This window comes from Oryctolagus cuniculus, chromosome 12 (genome assembly GCF_964237555.1).
Source record: "Oryctolagus cuniculus chromosome 12, mOryCun1.1, whole genome shotgun sequence".
Taxonomy (NCBI): Eukaryota; Metazoa; Chordata; class Mammalia; order Lagomorpha; family Leporidae; genus Oryctolagus; species Oryctolagus cuniculus.
This window is the reverse complement of record NC_091443.1, coordinates 59,800,197-59,821,281: the sequence shown is the minus strand read 5'-3', so window position 1 is coordinate 59,821,281 and position 21,085 is coordinate 59,800,197. Positions and strand designations below refer to the sequence as shown.

At 42.4% G+C, this 21,085-nt stretch overlaps 1 protein-coding gene across 6 annotated transcripts in view; it reads right to left on the bottom strand.

Moving 5' to 3' along the window:
• Positions 1-12,798: 12,798 nt before the first annotated feature.
• CDIN1 (CDAN1 interacting nuclease 1) overlaps positions 12,799-21,085 on the bottom strand; it is a 241,380-nt gene continuing 233,093 nt past the window's right edge. For all 6 annotated transcript variants that reach the window (XM_051822094.2, XM_070053348.1, XM_070053346.1 and 3 more), the window contains one exon: positions 12,799-15,171. In XM_051822094.2, coding sequence (XP_051678054.1) covers positions 15,042-15,171 — 130 coding nt within the window. In that variant the 3' untranslated portion in view covers positions 12,799-15,041. The remainder of the gene's footprint in view (positions 15,172-21,085) is intronic.

Genomic DNA, 21,085 nt, shown 5'->3' with positions numbered 1-21,085 from the left:
ACTGCTTCCTCAGACACATTAGCAGGGAATAGGATCAGAAGTGGAGGAGCTGGGACTTGAACTGGTGCTCTGATATGGGATACTAGCATTGAAAGTGGCAGCATAACCCACTGTACCACAACACCTGGTTCACGTTTATGGTATTAAAGATTGCTAACATGCAGTTAAGATACTTTTCAAAAAACTGAAAGGGCCATTCTCATATAAAAATATATTATTCTGATATCCCAGAAAAATGAAGCATTTTCTGAAACACTAGAATTATGAACTATATTGTAATATTCATAATTGTTTATTCTTTTCCTATGGGCTTACAGCATGATTACTACTTTTCCTAGAAGATCAAGCCATAGAACAATGTTCATGAACATTTTCATATGCTCACTAGAACATCATTATATTGTCAGATGAATTTCCCTTCTCCCTTAAAAAAATACAACCAGTGGTCACCAATGAATCATTGGGATATATTGTATTAAAAATAAATTCACATTCTCACTACATACTATTTAGAAATTTTACTTATTAGTTCAAATAGGCTAGATGGATGATATAATAGTCCCCAAAGACAACGTTTAACAAATGAAAGTTCATTTCTTGCTTTCTGAAAAAGAAATGATGGTGGTGGTGGTGGTGGTGGTGGTGGTGGTGTGCCAGCTGCTTCATTTAGTTTCTCAGAGCTCCTGGATGGAGACTCAGCTTCTGGAGCTTTGATCCGTCAGTACAGCATGGCAGGAGAGAATGGTAACCCCATGGAACTGCTCACTGTCTCCCTGACACACACAGAGCTCATCCTCTCGTATTTCATTAGATAGAATCGGTAACGTGACCCTAACTAATCAAGACAGCTAGGAAGTGACACTCTGGAAGCAGAGGAGAATCCAATACTGGTGAGCACTAGTAATGATTCCCACATTTTGGAAATATTGTAAGATATAAGTTGTGTATGATACACATCAGGGAGAGATTGTGGGTTTTCTTTCTTGCCAGCCGACAGACCTTCCACAGTTACGTAACCTCTGTGAGCTTTGATGAACCCTTCTGGAAAAGGGGCAATAGTGACAGCCAACATTTAGCGAGTCCTGAATAGGTGCCAGGTCCTGTTTTAAGCATTCTGCATACATGCAGGAGTTACTTATCTCCATTGTTACAAAGAGAACGAGGGCACAAGAAAGCTAAATATCTAATTTGGATCTGTGGCTGAAACCCAGGTGTCCGATATCAGCTTCTAGGCTTCAGGACTAAGCCCCATGCATTTTTTAATCTTTATTTTTTATAGATAATCATACTTGTTTTGATGTGCGTTGTCTAGCACAGTAGGCACATTCCTTATCATAACATTGTACATATGCTGGCAAAATACAAAGGGAGAGTTGATCAACATATTGCGATTGAATACTTCAATGCCTATGATGTTCTTTTGCAGGTGTAAGGAGTTTAGTGGCAGGAGGAACCAGTTATCTCAAAATTATGGTGTGGCTAAGAGTTTCTGTCCACAGTTCTCTATAGGGGCCATTTACTCTCAAGAACCCACTCTCCCCCACCCCCCGTTTCAATGTTAATAATTATGTCTCTAGGGGCTGACGCCGTGACACAGTAGGTTAACCCTCTGCCTGTGGCGCCAGCATCCCATATGGGCACTGGTTCTAGTCCTGGCAGCTCCTCTTCCAATCCAGCTCTCTGCTGTGGCCTGGGAAAGTAGTAGAAGATGGCTCAAGTCCTTGGGCTCTTGCACCCACGTGGGAGATCTGGAAAAAGCTCCTGGCTCCTGGCTTCGGATCTGCGCAGCTCTGGCTGTTGCAGCCATCTGGGGAGTGAACAACGGATGGAAGACCTTTCTCTGTCTCTCCCTCTCACTGTCTGTAACTCTACCTCTCAAATAAATAAATAAGATCTTAAAAGAAGAATGATTATGTCTCTGGAGGCTTCAGTTTTGGCACAGACATTTGACAGCTTTTCACAAAATCTTACTACCTGATGCATTTGATGAATGATAAGTTAATGCATTCATTCCCTCTCCAGGAGGAATTAGTGTCCATTGTAGACGACTTAGAGTTTGATTATATAAACTCAGTTTTCTGGACAAGTCTTGAGCAGTCAGTGACTTTGTTAGACACCTCAGGAACACCTCTCCCGTAGTACAGTGTTAGGAATCACCAAGCGTCCTCTTCTCGCAGCAGAGCTTTGCGGTGCCAGTAGTAGAGTACCTAGATGACAATAGTCAAAACACGACATTATTTTAGGGGGCAGGCATTTTAACATAAGTCAAACCATCACTTGGGACACCCGCATCTCATATCAGTGTCCGCATTTGAGTCCCCTCTCCGCTTCGGATCCAGTTTCCTGCTAATGCACACCCTGGGAGGCAGCAGATGACGGCTTCAGCACTTGGGTCTCCGCCACCCTGTGGGGAGACCTGGAGGGGGTTCCTAGCTCCTGGTTTTGGCTTGGCCCAACCCAGCTGTTTTGGGCATTTGGAGGAGCGAACCAGGAGATAAAGTCTTCTTCCTCAACCCCCTTTTCAAATCAAAGGGTATTTTCTGGTGGTGTCTTAGCCTTTCCTACTTGGTCTCAATGACAAGTGAAGTTTTTTTTAAATTCTTTAAATTTTTTTTTTTTAATTTTTGACAGGCAGAGTGGACAGTGAGAGAGAGAGAAAGAGAGAAAGGTCTTCCTTTGCCATTGGTTCACCCTCCAATGGCCGCCACGGCCAGCGCACTGTGGCCGGCACACCACGCTGATCCGATGGCAGGAGCCAGGTGCTTCTCCTGGTCTCCCATGGGGTGCAGGGCCCAAGCACTTGGGCCAACCTCCACTGTACTCCCGGGCCACAGCAGAGAGCTGGCCTGGAAGAGGGGCAACCGGGACAGAATCCGGCGCCCCGACCGGGACTAGAACCTGGTGTGCCGGCGCCGCAAGGTGGAGGATTAGCCTAGTGAGCTGCGGCGCCAGCTGTGAAGTTCTAACCATTACATCCTAACATCAAAAGGAAGGGCAGGATAAGCAAAGGGCTCTCCTTTCATTAGGGGAGGAACACTTTCTCTGAAACCTGACCCTGGGTGCTCCCATTCCACCAGCCTGTAACGGTACAGTATGCACATTATTGGATCAGTCCACTGTGTGTGACCATCTCCCTCCAGTACACAATTCTTGCAAAGTGTGGGGTGGGAATGGTTTGTATAGACAACAGTTGTGTTTGCCATGTAGACTTTCTGCCTCCTCTAAGCAATCCGGGAACAGACAACTCCTTATCTGCACTTCCTTTCTGAGGATCTGCTAGCTGCTCTGGAGCTGACTGAGCCCCACTTGGTGCAACACCAGGCGCTTGCCCTGGATGGGGAGGGCCACTCATGCTGTCTCTGGTGAGCACCCAGTTTCAGCATGTGGGGAGCTGGGCTTCCCACAGCAGCCTTAACTGCTTAACACTCTAAGGCTCTTCGCATTGCTGACTATCAATACAGCTGGTAGGCTAGGAGAAGCAATGAAAGCTTGGGGACCCTATGTAATTTGATTTTTTCAGATCAATTTTAGGTAATAATCAGAGCAATACGTAACAGAACAGCCTGTGTCAGGCCTCATGTTTTTGACAAGATACCATGCCAGGTAGAGTCTAATGCAACTTAATGTAAGATTTCCAAATTCAGATCATGAAAGAATATGAATTAGCTTTATGCCATGCCATCTACCATATTAAATGGCCACTGCAAAGCTACTGTTAAGGATTTTACTTCTGTTCTGAACTTTGGACTATTTGTGAGCAAACAGTATTTTTTCCTCACCGGTTCACCCCTTCATAATTTAGGCAGCACACATGCAAGACGAGGGGACACCGAGGGTACTGGGAACCCTACAGTGCACAGCACCAGGCTTCAGGTTGTCTCCCCTCTACAGCTGAGGTGGGAGGTGTGGAGGGAGCAGGTAGGGAGCCTACTGACTCACTACAGTTTAGTCGTGATTCCAAAAACAAGCTGAAAAGACATCTTCTGCATGCTGATTGTAGTATAAACTGTCCAGACCAAAGTACAATTTAATTTTTGTTACCTGGTAGACTCATTTTTTTAAGATATGTTTATTCAAAGACAGAGTGACAGAGGCAGGGAGGGAGAGAGCAAAGTCTTCCATTTGCTGGTTTATTTCCCAAGTGCCTGCAGTAGCTGTGGCTGGGCAAGGTAGAAGTCGGGAGCCAAAAGCTCCATCCAGGTCTCCCAATGGGTTGACAAGGACCTAAGTACTTGACCATCATCCACAGCTTTCCAAGGTGTATCAGCAGGAAACTGAATCAGAAACGAAGCAGCCACACCACTGTGCCAGCTCCCGGACTCATGTTTTAGTGTTTATTATTATTTTTAGAGATTTATTTGAAGGGCAGAGTTTCATAGAGAGAGGGAGACACACACACATAAAGGGGGTCTTCCATCTGCTGGTTCACTCCCCAAATGGCCACAACAGCCAGCACCGGGACAGGCTGGAGCCAGGAGCTTCGTCCCAGTCTCCCAGGTGGGTGGGCCATTTCTGCTGCTTTACCCAGCCATTAGCAGGGAGCTGGACTGGAAGTGGAGCGGCTGAGACTCAGATGGGAAAAAGCCATCATCACAGGATGCAGCTTCACCCCTTTAGGCCACAACGCCGGCCATTTCATGTTTATTAAAAACTGCTTTTCCGTTTTCAGATAATACCTGTGATGGTGAGAGATGTCATTTACTCTTTTCAGAAGAAGTGTCTTTTCTCATCTCCTTTGCTGTGGTGAAGGAATAAGCCACCTTAGTGAAGGCTTCCGTAGAACACCCAAGAGCTCTTGCCTACCTGGCAAGGGTGTGGCAAAGCTGTGTTGTTTGAAAACGGCTCTGAAGTCCCCAGCCAGAGCAGCCCCGCTGGCCTGCCCAGCCTCTGTCACCCTGCGTTCAGCTGCACATTCAGAACCTGCCCCCCACATTTCGGGCTGGCCTGCGTTTTGTGAGGAGAGCATCAGTACTTGTTCGGTTGTTCAGAAATTGTCCGGCTTGCCTGTGTCCTAACAAGGTTATGGTTAGGGGTGGTGCGCTGGTCAAAGCCGCGTCTTCAAAAATCACCCCACGGAGTCTCACAGTCATCATCATGAAGACTTATCCAGGAACAAACAAGTGATTTCCCCAAGTTCCTTCTGCTCTGCCTTTTGTTTTTTTTTTTTTTTTTTTTCAAAGATCAGATTCAGACAATGGCCGGAGCAGCTATTTCCACCCGCTTAGAGAAAGCTTTTACCTGATGACAAACCCCGGCACCTTTAGGGGGCTCATCTCGAGCACGGAGGACTTGGGCACGGAGGACGTGTAAGCACTGGCTGGGTCCCGCGCTGGGCTGCCGCCGAAGCTGTGCTTAGGCAGAGGCTATGGTCACTATCAAAAGAAACACGGGCCCACCGTCTCTGTGTTCCTCCTCCAAGCAGAGGAATGTTCAACTAGACATTGTCTGTGAAAACAATGAGCTAAGCATGTGACCACTCTCAAAGGACGGTCTTGTTCCGCCTGTCTCAACTTGTGCAAAGTGGCTTTTTCCTAACTGAGCTTTAGAAAAACAGCAAGCCAGGCTATCTACCATATAGTGATTTCTGTATTAACACAGGAAATACACATTTTGCTGCTGTATATCGTTTATTAAATGGACTCTTATGTTAGCAGTGAAGGTCTTCACCATGTAATATGTGATGCACCTTTATTGTATGGTGATATTTTTAATAAAGCTATGATTCATGTCGTATTAAGCATTAATCTCATTTAGTTCTATGTGACAAGTATATTTCAATTTTACAAATGAAGAAGCTGAAGCTTTGAGAGTTTGGAGAGTTCAGTTATCTGCGAGTGAACAGACAGTAATTCCAGCCGATTGTCAGGCCTGTGTTAGCCAGCAGGCTCTACCAGCTGCAGTGCTAGAACATTGAATGCTAGTTATTCTTGATGATGAGCTGGCCTAGGTTTACTTTTCCTGTAAGGAAAATGTACTACTTAACTGTGGATTTTGTTCAGTGGAAGGAAAATCAAATTAATGCATAAGTTGACCGGGAAAAATAACTATTCGATGTTTCCAAATTCATTTGTAATAGCACATCATTTGGCTAAATGGCAATGGGTAGAAATATTGTTTACAGATGTTGAGGGTTTTAGGATTCTTAAATGCAAATAAAGTGAGAAGTAGTTCTGCTAAATTAAAAAAAAATAAAAAGGGCTGATTTCTACTCTAGAGATTAGGGTATTGGGGACAGGGCCAAAACAACAAATTTCAGAATGTTTATTTCAAAATAGTTATATGTATGTATTTCAAATATTTTTGCATCAAAATAAACTTTTAAAAGATTTATTTATTTGAAAGACAGAGTTACAGAGAGAGGTAGAGACAGAGAGAGAGGTCTTCCATCCACTGGTTCATTCCCCAGATGGCCACAGTGGTTGGAGCTGAGCCGATCCAAAGCCAGGAGCCAGGAGCTTCTTCCGGGTCTCCCATGTGGGTGTGGGGGCCCAAGCACTTGGGCCATCTTCCACTGCTTTCCCAGGCCATAGCAGAGAGCTGGATCGGAAGTGGAGTAGCCGGGACTCGAACTGGCGCCCACATGGGATGCTGGCACTTCACACAAGGGCTTTAACCCGCTGTGCCACAGCACCAGCCCCTAAATTTATCTTTAAATCTCATTTTCCATGAGCTTTTGAAGTAGGCCCTTATACCTTGAGCCTTTCCTTTGTAAAGGGTGTATTACCATATGTGGTAATATGACCATTACTGTAGTAAATATAACTTCAGGTTTTGAAACATCCCTGCAGGAGTAAATGACTGGCTCTGGAAGAAAGGACAGTGGGAGGGGGCGGGAGGTCCAGGCTGTTCTCATCCGCTGCCTTCCAGTTCTGCACGTGTGAGTCTGAGTCACACTCCTCTCATCTTTGCAAATGGTTCAATTTCCCTTTCTACACCCTTCCTAGGTAATTGTCCAAGAACCAAATGAAAATGTGATTCAACTCTCACACTGGGTTCTTCGCTTACTTTATGCCTGCATTCTGTTTGTAACCACTTTATCCCTGGGGAAAAAACTTTCAAGGGTAGTAGGGAAGTTAGATAAATGAATATAATCGACCAAAATTTTGAGTTTTCCACTGATATGCAACATACTCATGTCCACTCTACCATCTTTTTCACTGTCCTACTTTTCTATGTTAGGTTGAATTGTTATTTTTCCACTTATTTTATAGCCTCTTTTTAAAGAAAACTCTAAAAAACCAAGATATATTCTTCTATTTAAAATAGTATGAAACATAGTATTTTTACCAACTAACTTTTCATGTACAATGATTGCCATAATTTTATCTGTCAAATTAATGAACAGGTACAATTAAAAGTTTTTAGGAAAATTATTTATGGCTTAGCAGTAAGCATACTAATGAAATCTCATTACCATGTAAAGCCTATCTTCAACCATGCAAAATTTTAAGAAGTTTATTTTTAAGTCCAAGTTACATATAGAGAGGACAGAGATGGGGAGAATATCTTCGTTCTGCAGGTTCACTCCATAGATGGAGGCAATGGCCAGGGCTGGGCCAGGCTGAAGCCAGAGCTTTATTCGGGTTTCTCAAGTGGAGAGCATGGGCCATCTTCCACTGCTTTTCCCAGGCCATTAGCAGGGAGCTGGATTGGAAGTGGAACTGGGACTCATACCAGTGTCTAAATGGGATGCCAGCACTGCAGGCAGTGGCTTTACTGGCTGCGCTACAACACTGGCCCCTCTTGCAAATATTTTAACTGTTCTTTTTAGGAGATCTTAAAATGACAATTGCAAATACATAATCATGATCTTATAAAAATTCACTGTATTAAGTAGAAAACATGCTCAGAAGCTACAAAGGTCATGAAGAAGAAACAAGGCAGAGTTTGCAGCTGACCTTGAATCTCTGGTCCGATTTGATTGAAGAAAACATGGAAAAACAAGAGAAAACTCAAGAAACTAGGGAGTGCATAAGGCTGTGTAATCTAAGTCTCAATTCAAGATCCCTATGCAGAGCCCAAAATATAGGAGACACATTATTTTTTCATCTACAACACCATTTAACTTGCAGGCATTTAATTTACTGAGAGTAATAGTTTTCTGTGCCTTTCTAGAGTTCACCTTGTTTTGAAGTCCTATTCCTATTGGCATATTGGACTTGTCTGCGTTTCTCGATAGACTTCAGCTGTGCAGACAACTTCACTTGAAGTCATGGAAATGCAGGAAAATGTCTCTGCTTAGTTTATTGCTTAGGCCAATGCACACGTATGGATTGTTTCAAATACTTAGTATTTAGATTTGCACTGAACATGAATGGCTCAGGGCAGGAATGGACAATATGTGGCATCCTTGTGCTTATTCCAAAGTCTAGTGCCCATGACTGATCATAACCTTATTTCCTGCCAAGCTGAGCTCAGAATCCTTCTCAGTAGCAGCGAATGCCACTACTATAAACAAGTTGAAAACTATCTGCTGCCTATAGCCTGCATCTGAAATAAATTAAAAGCTTCGTAAGTCTCCTTCTTTCCTTATTATATTGTGATGACCTTTCCTGAAATTTTGAAATCCAAATGATTTATCTTTCTTCAAATTTTTTCCTTTAAAAATTTTTCCCAGAGCACTTCAAATGCTTCTAAATATGCATTAGGGACTCAATAAACATTGTGTCATAAATCACTTTAATGCTAGAAATGTAAGACAGGAATATCATGTGCATCCGGAGAGCTGGGTTTCAATGATACCTGTTATAAGGGTCACATCTTCCAGAAGGAGTCACACACAATATGGGCCCCAACAAATTAAGCCCTGGGAAACTGGCAGGGCAAAGAAGAAATGTGGAAGTTCCAGTTTCTTTTGTGCTACAAGTTTCTAAAATATGAGGAAATATGCCAAATACCTCTGGCTTTCAAATGATAAAACACTCTGAATTAATGACTAACAAGAAAGGCCCACTGAGCAGTTCATAGACAGCATCGCTCCAAAGGTCAGATCGTGTTGGCAAATGACCAGAGCCCTACTCTCTTTAGCCAGCCAGCCACTTCTCTGGCCAGGAAGCACTTTGCCATCAACTCAGCAGCCAACAATTACAATTATCATTTGCAGTTAATCTAATAACTCCACTGAATAGCCCAAGATGTGTGAATGAAATACATTTGGTTGGGAGCCCCGACATGATTCTATGGGAAATTACTTTTAAAATAGAGATGTGAAGATAAAGATAACCCCCCAAAAAGGAACAAAAGTTAATGTTCTCATTTAGCAGCACAACGAATAAACAGTAATGACTAAGACTACCTTTAAGGCAAATGTGACAGAATTATACAAGTTCCCCTTCAAACCAATCATTTAGCCCAAAATAATCTTGCTGATAAGTTGGTTTTATTTCAGATTGAAAGTTTCTAAGATAATTCTTTAATAAACCTTAACATATGATGCCCTTCTCCTAATCCTGTAAATAAACCCATTTTTCAGCTGAAGAAAATAAGAAAAAGTTTAAAAAGTTCCAATTATTTGTTTAATGCATGTTGAGAACATAATTAATCTAAGTTTTAGCAGTCATTCACTTGTTCGTTCAGCCTTTATTCGGTCAGAACACTGTTAAGTATCAGTGGTTGGAGAGGTGAATAAAATATATGTAGTTGCTAATTCCATGGGGCTTACAATCGAGTCAGAAATCTTGCATTAAAGAATACAGAAACAAATACAACAATTGAGATAAACCCTAGGCAATCATATAAAGGGTACTTCCATTTTTCAGTTCTTAAAGAACTGTGATTTCCTGCAGAGAAGAGGTAGTTTTATATAGGTTTTGATTTATGCTATAAAAGAATTTCAATTAAAATGAAAATACAGAGTCTACTTTGGACACCCTAAATTGTTATTTCTGAATGCATTTGTGTTGAATGTAAAAATGACAAGTGCTGGTTATTCTAGAAATACCTTTAACCAAAGCAGTTTCCAGGGGGAATTAATGATCATTTTGGGTTAATGGTCATTGGCTTCATGTTCAGCCCTCAATTAAACTCTGAACTTCAGCTGTTATTAGTTAATTGACTTGGTTATATTTCATGTCAGTATTTCAAAGTGACATTCCTTTTAAAAAATAAAAATTACCCAGACATAGTACCATGGGTCTTGAGTTGAGCCTGGCATTGTTGAAACAGTTCATGCTAATTTTATATATGGTTGAGCCTAGATTTGCTTGGCCTTGCTCTCACTAAGGTACTTCTCATCATCCTTACCCATGACATGAAACAGATCAGGATAAATCCAATGGATGAGAGGAAACGGATGAAAAATTAAATATGTCTATTGCCATGACTGTTATTAAAATGCCAAATAAATCCACTGAGATCAGCTTTATTTTAACTGCTGGGAGTTAAACAGTCTTAACGAATATCTGAAGTTATCACAATTAAATACTGTCAAGTTATGCTTATTTTAAAATGTTGCTGATTACAAGGGACTCCAAACGTTTAGTTGTTCCAGTTAACTAGATGAAAACTTAAAATCTCCTTTACACACAAAACGCTGGTAAGAACAAGGTGGATTTAATCAATGAGTTGGATTTTATATAAAGCAGGTATGATACTGACACCGACCTCTGCTATACTTATTGAAGTAAAGGCATCAAATGAGCATTTCCTTTCCGCTTGTGTTGTGGAAAAGTTTTAAGAAGTGTTTGAAGTACTTTGATCGAGCTTTGAAATCATTCTAGTGGACTGCCATTGTATGAAAGCTGTAATTTATGGTGCTTGACCTACGCAGCTCTTTGTCTTACAGCCACATACAAAACAATAGCAGGAAGGTAGAGAACACAAGGGGAACCCAGGCTGTTCTGGTTATTATTTAATTAATAATTCCGTCTTCCTTACATCATCTCAGGAATCCAGACTTGTCCGTAATAAAACAGGTTCAGATCACGTGTAGTATGTGCAGAAGGTTTGAGCAATCCGATGACAAACTTTGTCACATGCAAACCCCCTCCTTAACCCGAGTGACTACCGACAGGTTCAGCTGTGCCTTTCTCTAGAACTGGGGCCGACATTGAAGGCCAAGTCCCATTGTTTGCCTCTTAGTTTCCTCTTCAGGGATAAAGAACAAAGTCAGTTTTACTAATCAAGAGTGTGTCCACTGGAGATTTTCTGCTTCCATTCACATCACATAGTAGTCACACTTGGAGTCAACCTGCTCCCATCAGATCACATGGAAAATGCCAAGTTTCTCCCAAGATGAATGAAGGAGTCATTCTCTAATTGAAGACATTCAACATTTTACTAATTCATGGTTTTAATCATTGGAACACTCAGACTGAAAGTAGATGCAAAACATTTCAGCTTTTAGTTCCTTTTGCCAAAACATGTACTAAACATAAATCCCATTCCATATTTAACCCTGCAAGTCTTATTTTCTTAGTTCAAAGTTTTAAGATCCTTCAAGTGACACATATGAACTTGAATACGCTGGCCAACTTCTTCCCCAACCTTCACCCTACACATATGCATCACGATTTAGAAAGGATGCATTTTGATCCTTGGATTTTTTTTTCTTACAAAGAAAAAAGGGTCAGCAGTGTGAAAATGTGGAGAACATCTCCATGTGGAAAGAAAAGGGTGAGAACTAGGGAAGGGGCAGAGGACAGGGAAGCCAAGTGAAAGGATGAAGCATAGGAAAGCAGTCACAGTGTAATCAAATTGAAACACCAGACCCATTAGATGGGAGCAAACATCTCAAGTGTCTTAATTCCAAAGAGGAAACAATGGGTGTAGCTCCCCAGTGGAGGTGAGCTAATTAGCTGTTCACTTTGGCACTGTGCATTAATTAGTATGGTCCACCAGGGACCATTTAGATGACCTCATCTGGCACTGAGCAGTCCCCTGGTGCTCTGAATGAGTTAATACACCTCCCCCAAAGACCAACAATTTATCATCTTTTCCAGAGTGGAATCAAGCCTTGCTGATAAAGAACAGGTACACACATCTAGGGTTAAAATTATTTCCTCCTGGGAGTCCAACTTTCTACCTTAGACCCCAGGGCCTTGTCTTTTGTATGTGATTTTAGGAGCATTTTGAAGAAATGACATACTTCGCTAGAAGGCAAAAGAGAAAACAACTATTGATTGCTTATGGTCAGTTTTTTGGGGGGCCAGGGTGGGTGAGTGGGAAGGATCCTTTGAAGTCACCTTAAGTTTCAGTACTGGGTCAGCTTTTCCGAGCTGGTTCCTTCTCCCTACTTCCAATGGGTCTTTAGGTGTTTGAGAGCAGCTGCCTGGCAAGTCACTATGTGACAGAGAGAACATCATTTCATTTTACGTTTTGTACCCACACCTGCTCTCTAGACTGGCATAAATCATTAGCACAGTGTGCAGAGTGCCCCCTAAAACAAGGGTTGGTTTTAACCTACGTGTTCTCATGACAACAGCCAAAAGGAGTTGTCACCCTGTTCTTTTTGGAGCTGGTGTTTCCATGGTCTAACAATCACCAGCAGCACCGAGCAAACACCTAGACTTCGAACACTGAGGCTTGAAGTTTCTGGGAATCTTCCTCCCTTTCTCTCCTACACTGCATCCACTTACAGTCGTAGCTAGTATAATCACATTAGTTTTTGTATTGGAAAGAAGTTTACCCTTACATGATTTGTAACCTTATTGTGTTGTGTAATGGCTTCTTTTTCACTTTTAAGGCCCAAACTTAAAACCTCACGCATAAAGAGGCAGGGGTGCCTTCACGGGGGATCATCAATGCTTTCCTGCTACGCATCACGTCAGGGAACCAGGAAGAAGAAACGCAAAGTGCAAGCACTTTTAAAAATTTAAGTTTATTGCTATACATAAGTTTGTTTAATGTAAAACAAATCCTTGACAAGGATTTAATAAGATTTTCAACATCTGTACAGATAAATGTACTTTATTCCTAAAGAAAAAAAGCTATTTGGAGCAAGAAACCTTCTTAATATTTTTGCTTAAAGTATGTAGGCAATATTGTTTCACATGTAAAATTCGCATGATGAATTTTATACTGAAACCAAGATGTCTTATACCTCTCATTTCATCCTCTTCCTCTCTTGATTTAATGCAGCTAACTATAGAGTAAAAAATCTGACAAGTCTGTGTTCAGGGAAAAGCAACATGCAGAGTTTTGCAGCCCATCTTATGTGCAAAATGAACAGTATAAATGATAGATTTGGTCTTTAAAACAATCAAGCAATATGACTTACAGTTATGTTATTAATATTTGAAAAATTATCTATTCAACATTATGAAAGTTGTCTTTCCAGCTTGGTGGCAAATATTTTACTAAATATACTTTTTGTTGCAGATTTTTAAGTTCTCCAAAGATAGGTTTAGTTTATTGATGCTTTTGCTTTACACTGAAGTCAGATGTATAGTATATGAAAGTGAATAAATTAAAGGGGACAAAGACAAATAAAATGTCTTTTATTTTGCTTATTTAAATGTTGCTCTTGGGGCTGGCACTGTGGCAAAGTGGATAAAGCCAATGCTGCAGTGCTAGCAGCCCAGATGGGCACCGCTTTGAGTCCCGGCTGCTCCACTTCTGGTCCAGTTCTCAGGTATGGCCTGGGAGAACAGTGGAAGATGGCCCAATTCCTTGGGCTCTTGTATCCGAATAGGAGACCCAGAAGAAGCTCCTGGCTCCTGGCTTCAGATCAGCCCAGCTCTGGGCTGTTGCAGCCATTTCGGGAGTAAACCAATGGATGGAAGATCTCCCTCTTTCTTCCTCTCTGTAATTCTGTCTTTTGAATAAATAAAACTAGAGCAACTTTTTTTTTTTTTTTAAAGATTTATCTTATACACTTGGGTTATTCAAAGCTGAATATTTCTAATGCTTAAATTATTTAAAGATTATAATTATGTGGTATAAAATGCAGGTACAAGCATTGTACAGAATGTACTTCGTTTGCTTAAATATTTCATTGGCCATTTTTATTATTTATTTGAAAGAGAAAGAATGGGGGAGGGGAGAGAAGATCTCTCCAACCCACTGGTTCACTACCCAATTGCATCCAATGGCTGAGCATTAATAGGAAGCTGGAATCAGCAGCACAGCTGGCACATGCACCCACGCACGCCGACATGGGATGCAAGTGTCCCAAGTAACATCTTAACGTAGGCCAAACATCTACTCCAGAATGTGTGTTTTAAAAAAACTTTACTCATAAAAATATTGGCCAAACTACATACTGACAACTAGCCCTGTCATTTTACAAATGGACTCTCCTTAATGCTGGCTTTGCACTTCAGTCCTCTCCACTCAGCCTCCAACCTCAAGTGTGGCTTCCAGACACAACGTAATTAATACTGTTAAATGAGATAAATGTAAGTTGTTTGGTGGTCAATAAGCATTATTAAAAAAGGAAATTCTCATCCAGTATATTGTATGCAGCTAGGCTTAAGGGCACCGAGGTCAGGAAACCATGAAGACAGGACAAAAGGAGCTTGCGGCATGGGCCACCCTCTCCGCTCTGCCAGAGCCCGGCAGCTGAGAGCAAACATTTACTTTCGGGCTTCACGTCTTCAGCTTCCCTAGGGTTGTGCTAGATTAGTCCCTGACGGTAATGCAACACTGAGTATCTGAAGTGCACATGAGGAAGGGGGAGGCAGACAAAAAGAATGAATGGAGGCTTAGAAGAAAAAAAAAAATGGTGATTTGGTAACTGGGAGGAGAACTGAGAAATTACACACCTTTCAGTCTCCACATGTTTCCTTTTGTTCCGTATACAAGGAGAAACCATCCGGAAGGAAGAAAGATTATGACTATCTATAAACTAACTGTTTCACAGAGACAGAAATGCTGATAATGAGTGGGTTGTGTCTGTAGTTCTTGGCTGTTCACATCAGCAAGGGATGAAGGAAAACAGAAACTCTTGATATGTTTGTCTAAAGAGGTAGTGGTGTGACCACGGGCAGCGAAAGTTCAGCTGCAGTTCAGGGCAGATGTTGCCAGGAGTTTACACTGCAGGAAAGTGAAACTGCTTCCGGAGTCACCTCCTCCTCTCAGCTGCTCCTCTAGGATCTCCAGGGTCAAGCAGTGCTGTGGCACAAGGTGACGATGTCGGTCGGGAAACAGGCTTTGAGCAGGATGCCCCTCTCCCGGTTGCAGTCCAACTCCTGGATAAAGCCGTACCAATAGATGACCAAGCCTGGCCCAAATCTGCAAAAAATAACCCAGAAAACAACATTCACACGTGAGGGCAACACAGCTACACAAGAGTCATTCTGAAGGCATGGGTAGAGGGTTGGATGGCTGGATTGTACACAGTTCTCTTTTTTGTTGCCACCATTGTGACTGAGAACTGCTGAACCTGTATGCCAGAGCTGCTCTGATACAAGCAGCACCACCTTGCATGCATGTGTCACTTCTGCTTTCAAGGAACCTGAAGCACTTCAGATCTGGAAACTGTCCATGTCACCGATGCGTCAGTGATAATAGCAAAGTTGAAACAGGGACAAGCCAGGCAGCACCTGGCTTGAGAATTTAACCTCCTAGACACCTATAGGCACTACTTCAGAACACAATCAGACACACTTTTAGCTAAGAAAAAAAAAAAACCAAATGTTTGAAAATGATTTAATAGACCAGCTTAAGGTCCTCCTCTGACCATAATGTTCTAGTCATGCATCAGTAGGGCCAGCAGTACCTCCTGCCATTCAGTTAAAAAAAAACCTGTATGACACAGAGATCCATCAAAGAGAGCTTCTCCCCAACTCATCACCCCCACTTTAAAACCTCCGAGGTGGATGCTGCCCGACACTTGGTGGAAGGTTCTTATGGAGACTAGGAATAAAGGCACGAGGTAGACATGTGACAAAGGAGAGACAGATGCGGGCTGCAGACCTCGATATTTCTAAGTTGTGCCTCTGAATTTTCTCCCCTTCTGTTCACAGTGGCTGATCCCCGCCAGGCAGACTCAGGAAGTCGCCCTACAGACTGCTTTACCCATCAGGAAGTGCAGACCTTCGGGCCGAGTTCGTAAAGATGTAATCACTATCAATCACCGTGCACACGGAGATGTTTTGCACATCAGTTTCACGTTTTTCCTACCGAGAGCACTTAATTAAAGGGCAGCACTACTTTTGGTGTAGTGTTGCAGGAATTTTACAGTGAAATCATAAATTATGAATGTTGGGTTAGTAAAAGGATGTCTAAAAACAGAACAGCTCTCTGTATTCTAACATTACAGCAGGCCGAACCACGCTAGGCCAAAAAGCTTTTTCCTCCCGTGATTTATTATATGCTGTAGTGTACTTGCCAAAACTAACAGTACAGGATGGGCTGCGAGATACCGTATGCACAGGAACAAGTTCAATGAGATGTCACGGACTGGTTTATTTGGGGATTCACATCAGTAGGGTAACCAAGTTATAGGCACAGTTTACTGAAACTTTCTGAATGCTGGGAGAATGACGAGAGGGTGAAACTGTGAGATGTGAAAGCTGGGCATGATGGGAAACCTGTGAGCACCTGGCCCAGGGAGTTCTACCCGAATTCAGGGTTGGCTGCAGATGCCCTCTTCCTCCTTACAATCTCCAAGGAAGTCTCCTTTTGTCAGAACAGCTAGGGTCCCTGCACACAGGGCACGTGAGCCCCAACAGTCTGAACATAAGACAAAGCTATGCTTAGACCTGAACTTGCTGCCATTTAACCCAGGTTTTCCTGCTAACTTTTCATCATGAACAGTCAGTTGTCCGTAATCAGAACATACACCATTTGGCACTCTGATTTTGCAAGGAGCTCTGATGAGCACCATGTAATCTCAGAATAGTTAGAACGAGCCTGGAAAGAGCAAGAAGATCTAGCAATTCTGTGGACCATGTCCAAGAAGTCTCAAACCTTCCCATCAGCGAGGTGGCCCCAGAGTCAATCGACAGACCTAACGTTACGTGCAACACATTCCTCCATTTTATTACACAGCCTCTGGAGACCAGGATGTTCTTTAGAAAGGCACTAATGTTTTTATAAAGGGAGAAAGAAAATGTGATCTAACGAGTCACAGAGAAGAACAAAAGAATATATGGGGTCATAAAAAACAAGCCCAGTATTTTAAAGATTTAATAAAACAAAAAACACATATCGGCAGCAGAGAGCAAGAGAAGCCTGCACTTTCCCTGAACAGCTAAATCATAAGCTAAAGGACACGAAGCTTGACAGCTTTTTACGGAAATGGCATTTTCTAGGCAGAGAAGTCAGGCTGGGAACACCTCAATGCTCCAGCAAATGGACTTGTTCCACTTGTGAGGCAATAGATGAAACGTCCATATCAAGAAGATTTTGCAAGACTGTGAACCTGAACATTTCATGTAGCGGCTCACAACCAGGATTTCCTAAATGCAGTAACAGAGATCCAGGAACATTTTTAGTAGGATTCATAATAAGGCTCCACTACCTACCAAAGTCTTTATGCTCCACCTGGAATTACGTTAAGTTAGGTAATATTACCTCTGTCAAGTAACACAAATGTGATTGACTGTGTGCCTATTAAAGGTGAGTAGGGGCAAAGATTGTGGTACAAGTTAAGCCGCTTCTTGGGGCACTTGCACTCCCACAGCAGAGTGCCATCTGGAGTCCCAGCTCATCTGCGTCCACTCTGGTATCCTGATAATGCATCCTGAGAGGCAGCAGGGCCCCTGTCACCCATGTGGGAGAGCTGGATGGAATTCTGGGTTCCTGGGTTTGACTCGGTGCAACCCTGGCTGCTACAGGCATTTGAGAAGTGAACCAGCATATGGAAGATCTCTCTCTCCCTGTCTATTTCTCTTTCAACTGCATCAAAATAAGTAAGCGTTTAACTAAAAGCAAGGAAGTACAACTCCCACTTTTAAATAGACACGGTAGAGAGGTCTTTGAGTGACAAGAACAATAGGAGTTTAAGATGGTGACAAATTTGGAAGTTTAACGGCAGAATAAGATATGCCTTGTTGCAGACACTCACTTCAGGGCTGTTCCTGGCTTCCTCCAGCAGCCCAGCACCCAGAAGATCAGACACTTGTGAGCCTAACCATTTATGAAGAGGTTGACCACAAATAACTTCATGTGATCAATTCCTTGGTTAATTGAACTAACAATAGGGAAATTTTTGGTCGGCAGTTTGAAAAGCCAAGTCATCCAAAACAGTAGCATTTCCTTCTGAACAGGTGAGAAACGGAGAAGACTTCGGAGTTTTTATGTCTGTCCGTCAAGTGTGTGCTGTGTGCTGAGTCGTTCCATCTTTTGATGCCTGTTTTCATTCACTGAGGTACCAGTGGACAAGAATGAGATCACTGAGAACGCAAAATTAACCTTTGTGACCAATAAAAACCAAGAGACCATCAGTGGCATGTAAAAGACGACCGAGTCCAGGCGGGGGGGAATTTGCAAAGCAGAGGATTGTTCTGCTACTGGGATTGCATACTTCCTTACCAACCCAGGGACCCTCAGCAATGGATGCACACCAGCATCCGGGTTGATTCTGTAAACATTTGTTTACAGAAGGTTGCTATACTGAAAGTAGTACGACCAAAGATTCCAACAGATTGTAAAGACTCCTGGAGAGCAGAGACTAGAAGGTCAGTGACCTCTGAACAAGAAATTTTTCTTCCAAACAAACACCACTTAGAAAAAAATACTTCTTGGGAAAAATAAAAGTAACAACAACAACAAAGGTGAAAGTCAAAAGCCATGACCACAACAGATCTGGAAGGCATAACAGATGAAATTCTTCATGAATGATGACAATCAAATAAATGTGTTCAAAATGTGTTTCTTTTGTTTCCTTCTGTTTTAGGGTATTTAGAGAAATAGGAAGCTGCAGAACTAAAGCTGGGGCTCCTTCATTATCTCCTAGGGAGTATTCTTGTTTCAGCATTTGTCTCTTTGTTATACTGGGACTTGGGAGCAAAGTCTGTATTGTATTTGCATTCATGTGCTCGATGCCTAGCATGGTACATGATAGTCACCTCAGGTATAATACGGAGAAGACAGACTTGCATTTGTTATCAGTGGCAGTCTAGAGACAGGGGTACTGCCAGGACTCAGCCCTCGGCATAGCATTTTTATTAGTGATCAGGATGAGCACAACAAATGGTATGGTTCCAGATCATAGTGCTAATAAAAGTGATGAGGACACATTTTCATAGTATTTACCATGTGTTAGTCACATTTTCCAGCACTTCATATATCATCCCAAGTCTTATGGCAGTCCCATGAAATAGGTACAATGATTGTCCCTGTTGTATATAAATGAAGAAACTCAGGCATATAGTAATTAGATAGATTTCCTAAAGTTTCACATCTAAAATCTGGAGGAACCAGTTTTGTAACCCAGGCAGACTGATTGCACTATTCGTTATAATGTAACGGTCAGCTGACTGCACAGAGTGATATGGTGAGACTGGGAACTGGTGAGGCTCTACCTCGAGAGTGTTGGAGCATTTGGATGCGGTATCTTAAGAGGAGTACCTTCAATGAGGAACTGGCCCAGAAGAGAAGCCCAGTGTGTTTCAGAATGGATAGAGTAACAGGGAATGTCTGGTATAGAAACAAATGCTTAGGGGGGTAACATGTCAGCCACCCTGTTTTGAGAGTGCTTTTGGGGAGGAGGTACATGATTCATGGTATAGCTTACAAGTGCAGACTTTGGGCAATGTCTGACAGCAGCCAGAAATGAGACTGATTCAACACGAAGAGAGCTTTCCATAATTGAGTCTTTTGAAAGCATGGAGTGAGCTGCCTTGCAAAAGACTGACGTCTGAGACAATCTTTTAGAATAAGGCTGGGTTCTCATTAAAAAATCACACATTGAGATTTTTTTTTATACAAAATCCTACAGAATCAGCTTTGAGAAATTTATTGATCTAGTAACAAGCAACCGAAGCTAAAAACCTACCTACCACTCCTATAGACACATGTTCTCAGGGCTGCCTGCAGTGCCCAGCACTGTTACTCCCAAGTGTTGATGCTTAGTACTAGGTATCACTTATCACATTTGCATTGTGGATTTTCCTGTTGTACAGACCCGTATCCCTTTACTTAATCTATCAAAGATAGGAAAGCAAGAAGATAACCTTGGAGGATTTCATATTTTAAGGAAAAAAAAATGAAAGAGAACACATTTCTTTCTGGTCTGCTAACTCTGCTCATTTGCCCATTTGATTCCTGTGGGCAAATGAGTTTTGGATCCGTGCCCCAAGATCTAAACCAGAGGTTCTCAACCTGGGACCCAACACACTGGAGGGATTGTTGTGAAGAGACTGTTAGACACATCAAGCAATAGCTTCAGATAGAACACACACACACACACACACGATAATAGGAGTCACACAGCTTTTGGGCATTAGGAAATGTAAAAGCACAGGTATTATCACATGAGGTGGCAGAAAAAAATTGTGTTTAGAAGATTTTCAGGTTCGGCAAGGTTGGGGTGGCTACTGCTCTAATGGGTTCTACTCTTTTGAACTGATGGATGTGCCATGTGCAGGTGAACGACACACACAAAGGAGATTCTATGATACCGGTAACATTAAGACGTACTGAGGAGGTGTGAAAATACTTAGCAAATTTGTAACTAACCTGTCCCTGCACATATGGTTCATCTTCACAGTAAGCACTGAGCTGGAAGGAAAGATACTTGGTTGCTGCATCAGGTCCCTCTGAGAAGTGAGTCTGAGAGCAGTATCACCACTGTTGTCTATGGGAAGAAGGGTCAAGTCAGGTGGCACTGGGAAGCAGCAGTGATGAAAGAAGACCCACAGCAATGGTGGTGCTCGAGTTCCGAGCTGCAAGTAAGAGTCCAAGAGATAGTATGGGTAAGCAGGTTAAGATGGTTTTGATTCCTGACTCTCAGTACTCATGCCCTTGAGTGTGTGCTGGACCTAGGGACATGCCTGCAACAGACGATGGCAGAAGTGTAGGGATGGCACCTCTGCTTAGGTCACCAAGGACTGACTTCTTTTGTGCTGTTAGGCTTTGTCTGTTGCCCTCCCTGCCTGTACATTTTTGATGAAGCAAACCGCCATGTAGGAGACACCCATGTGACAAAGAACCAAGGACGGACTGCGGTCAATAGCTTGTGAGTTAACTGAAGATCTCA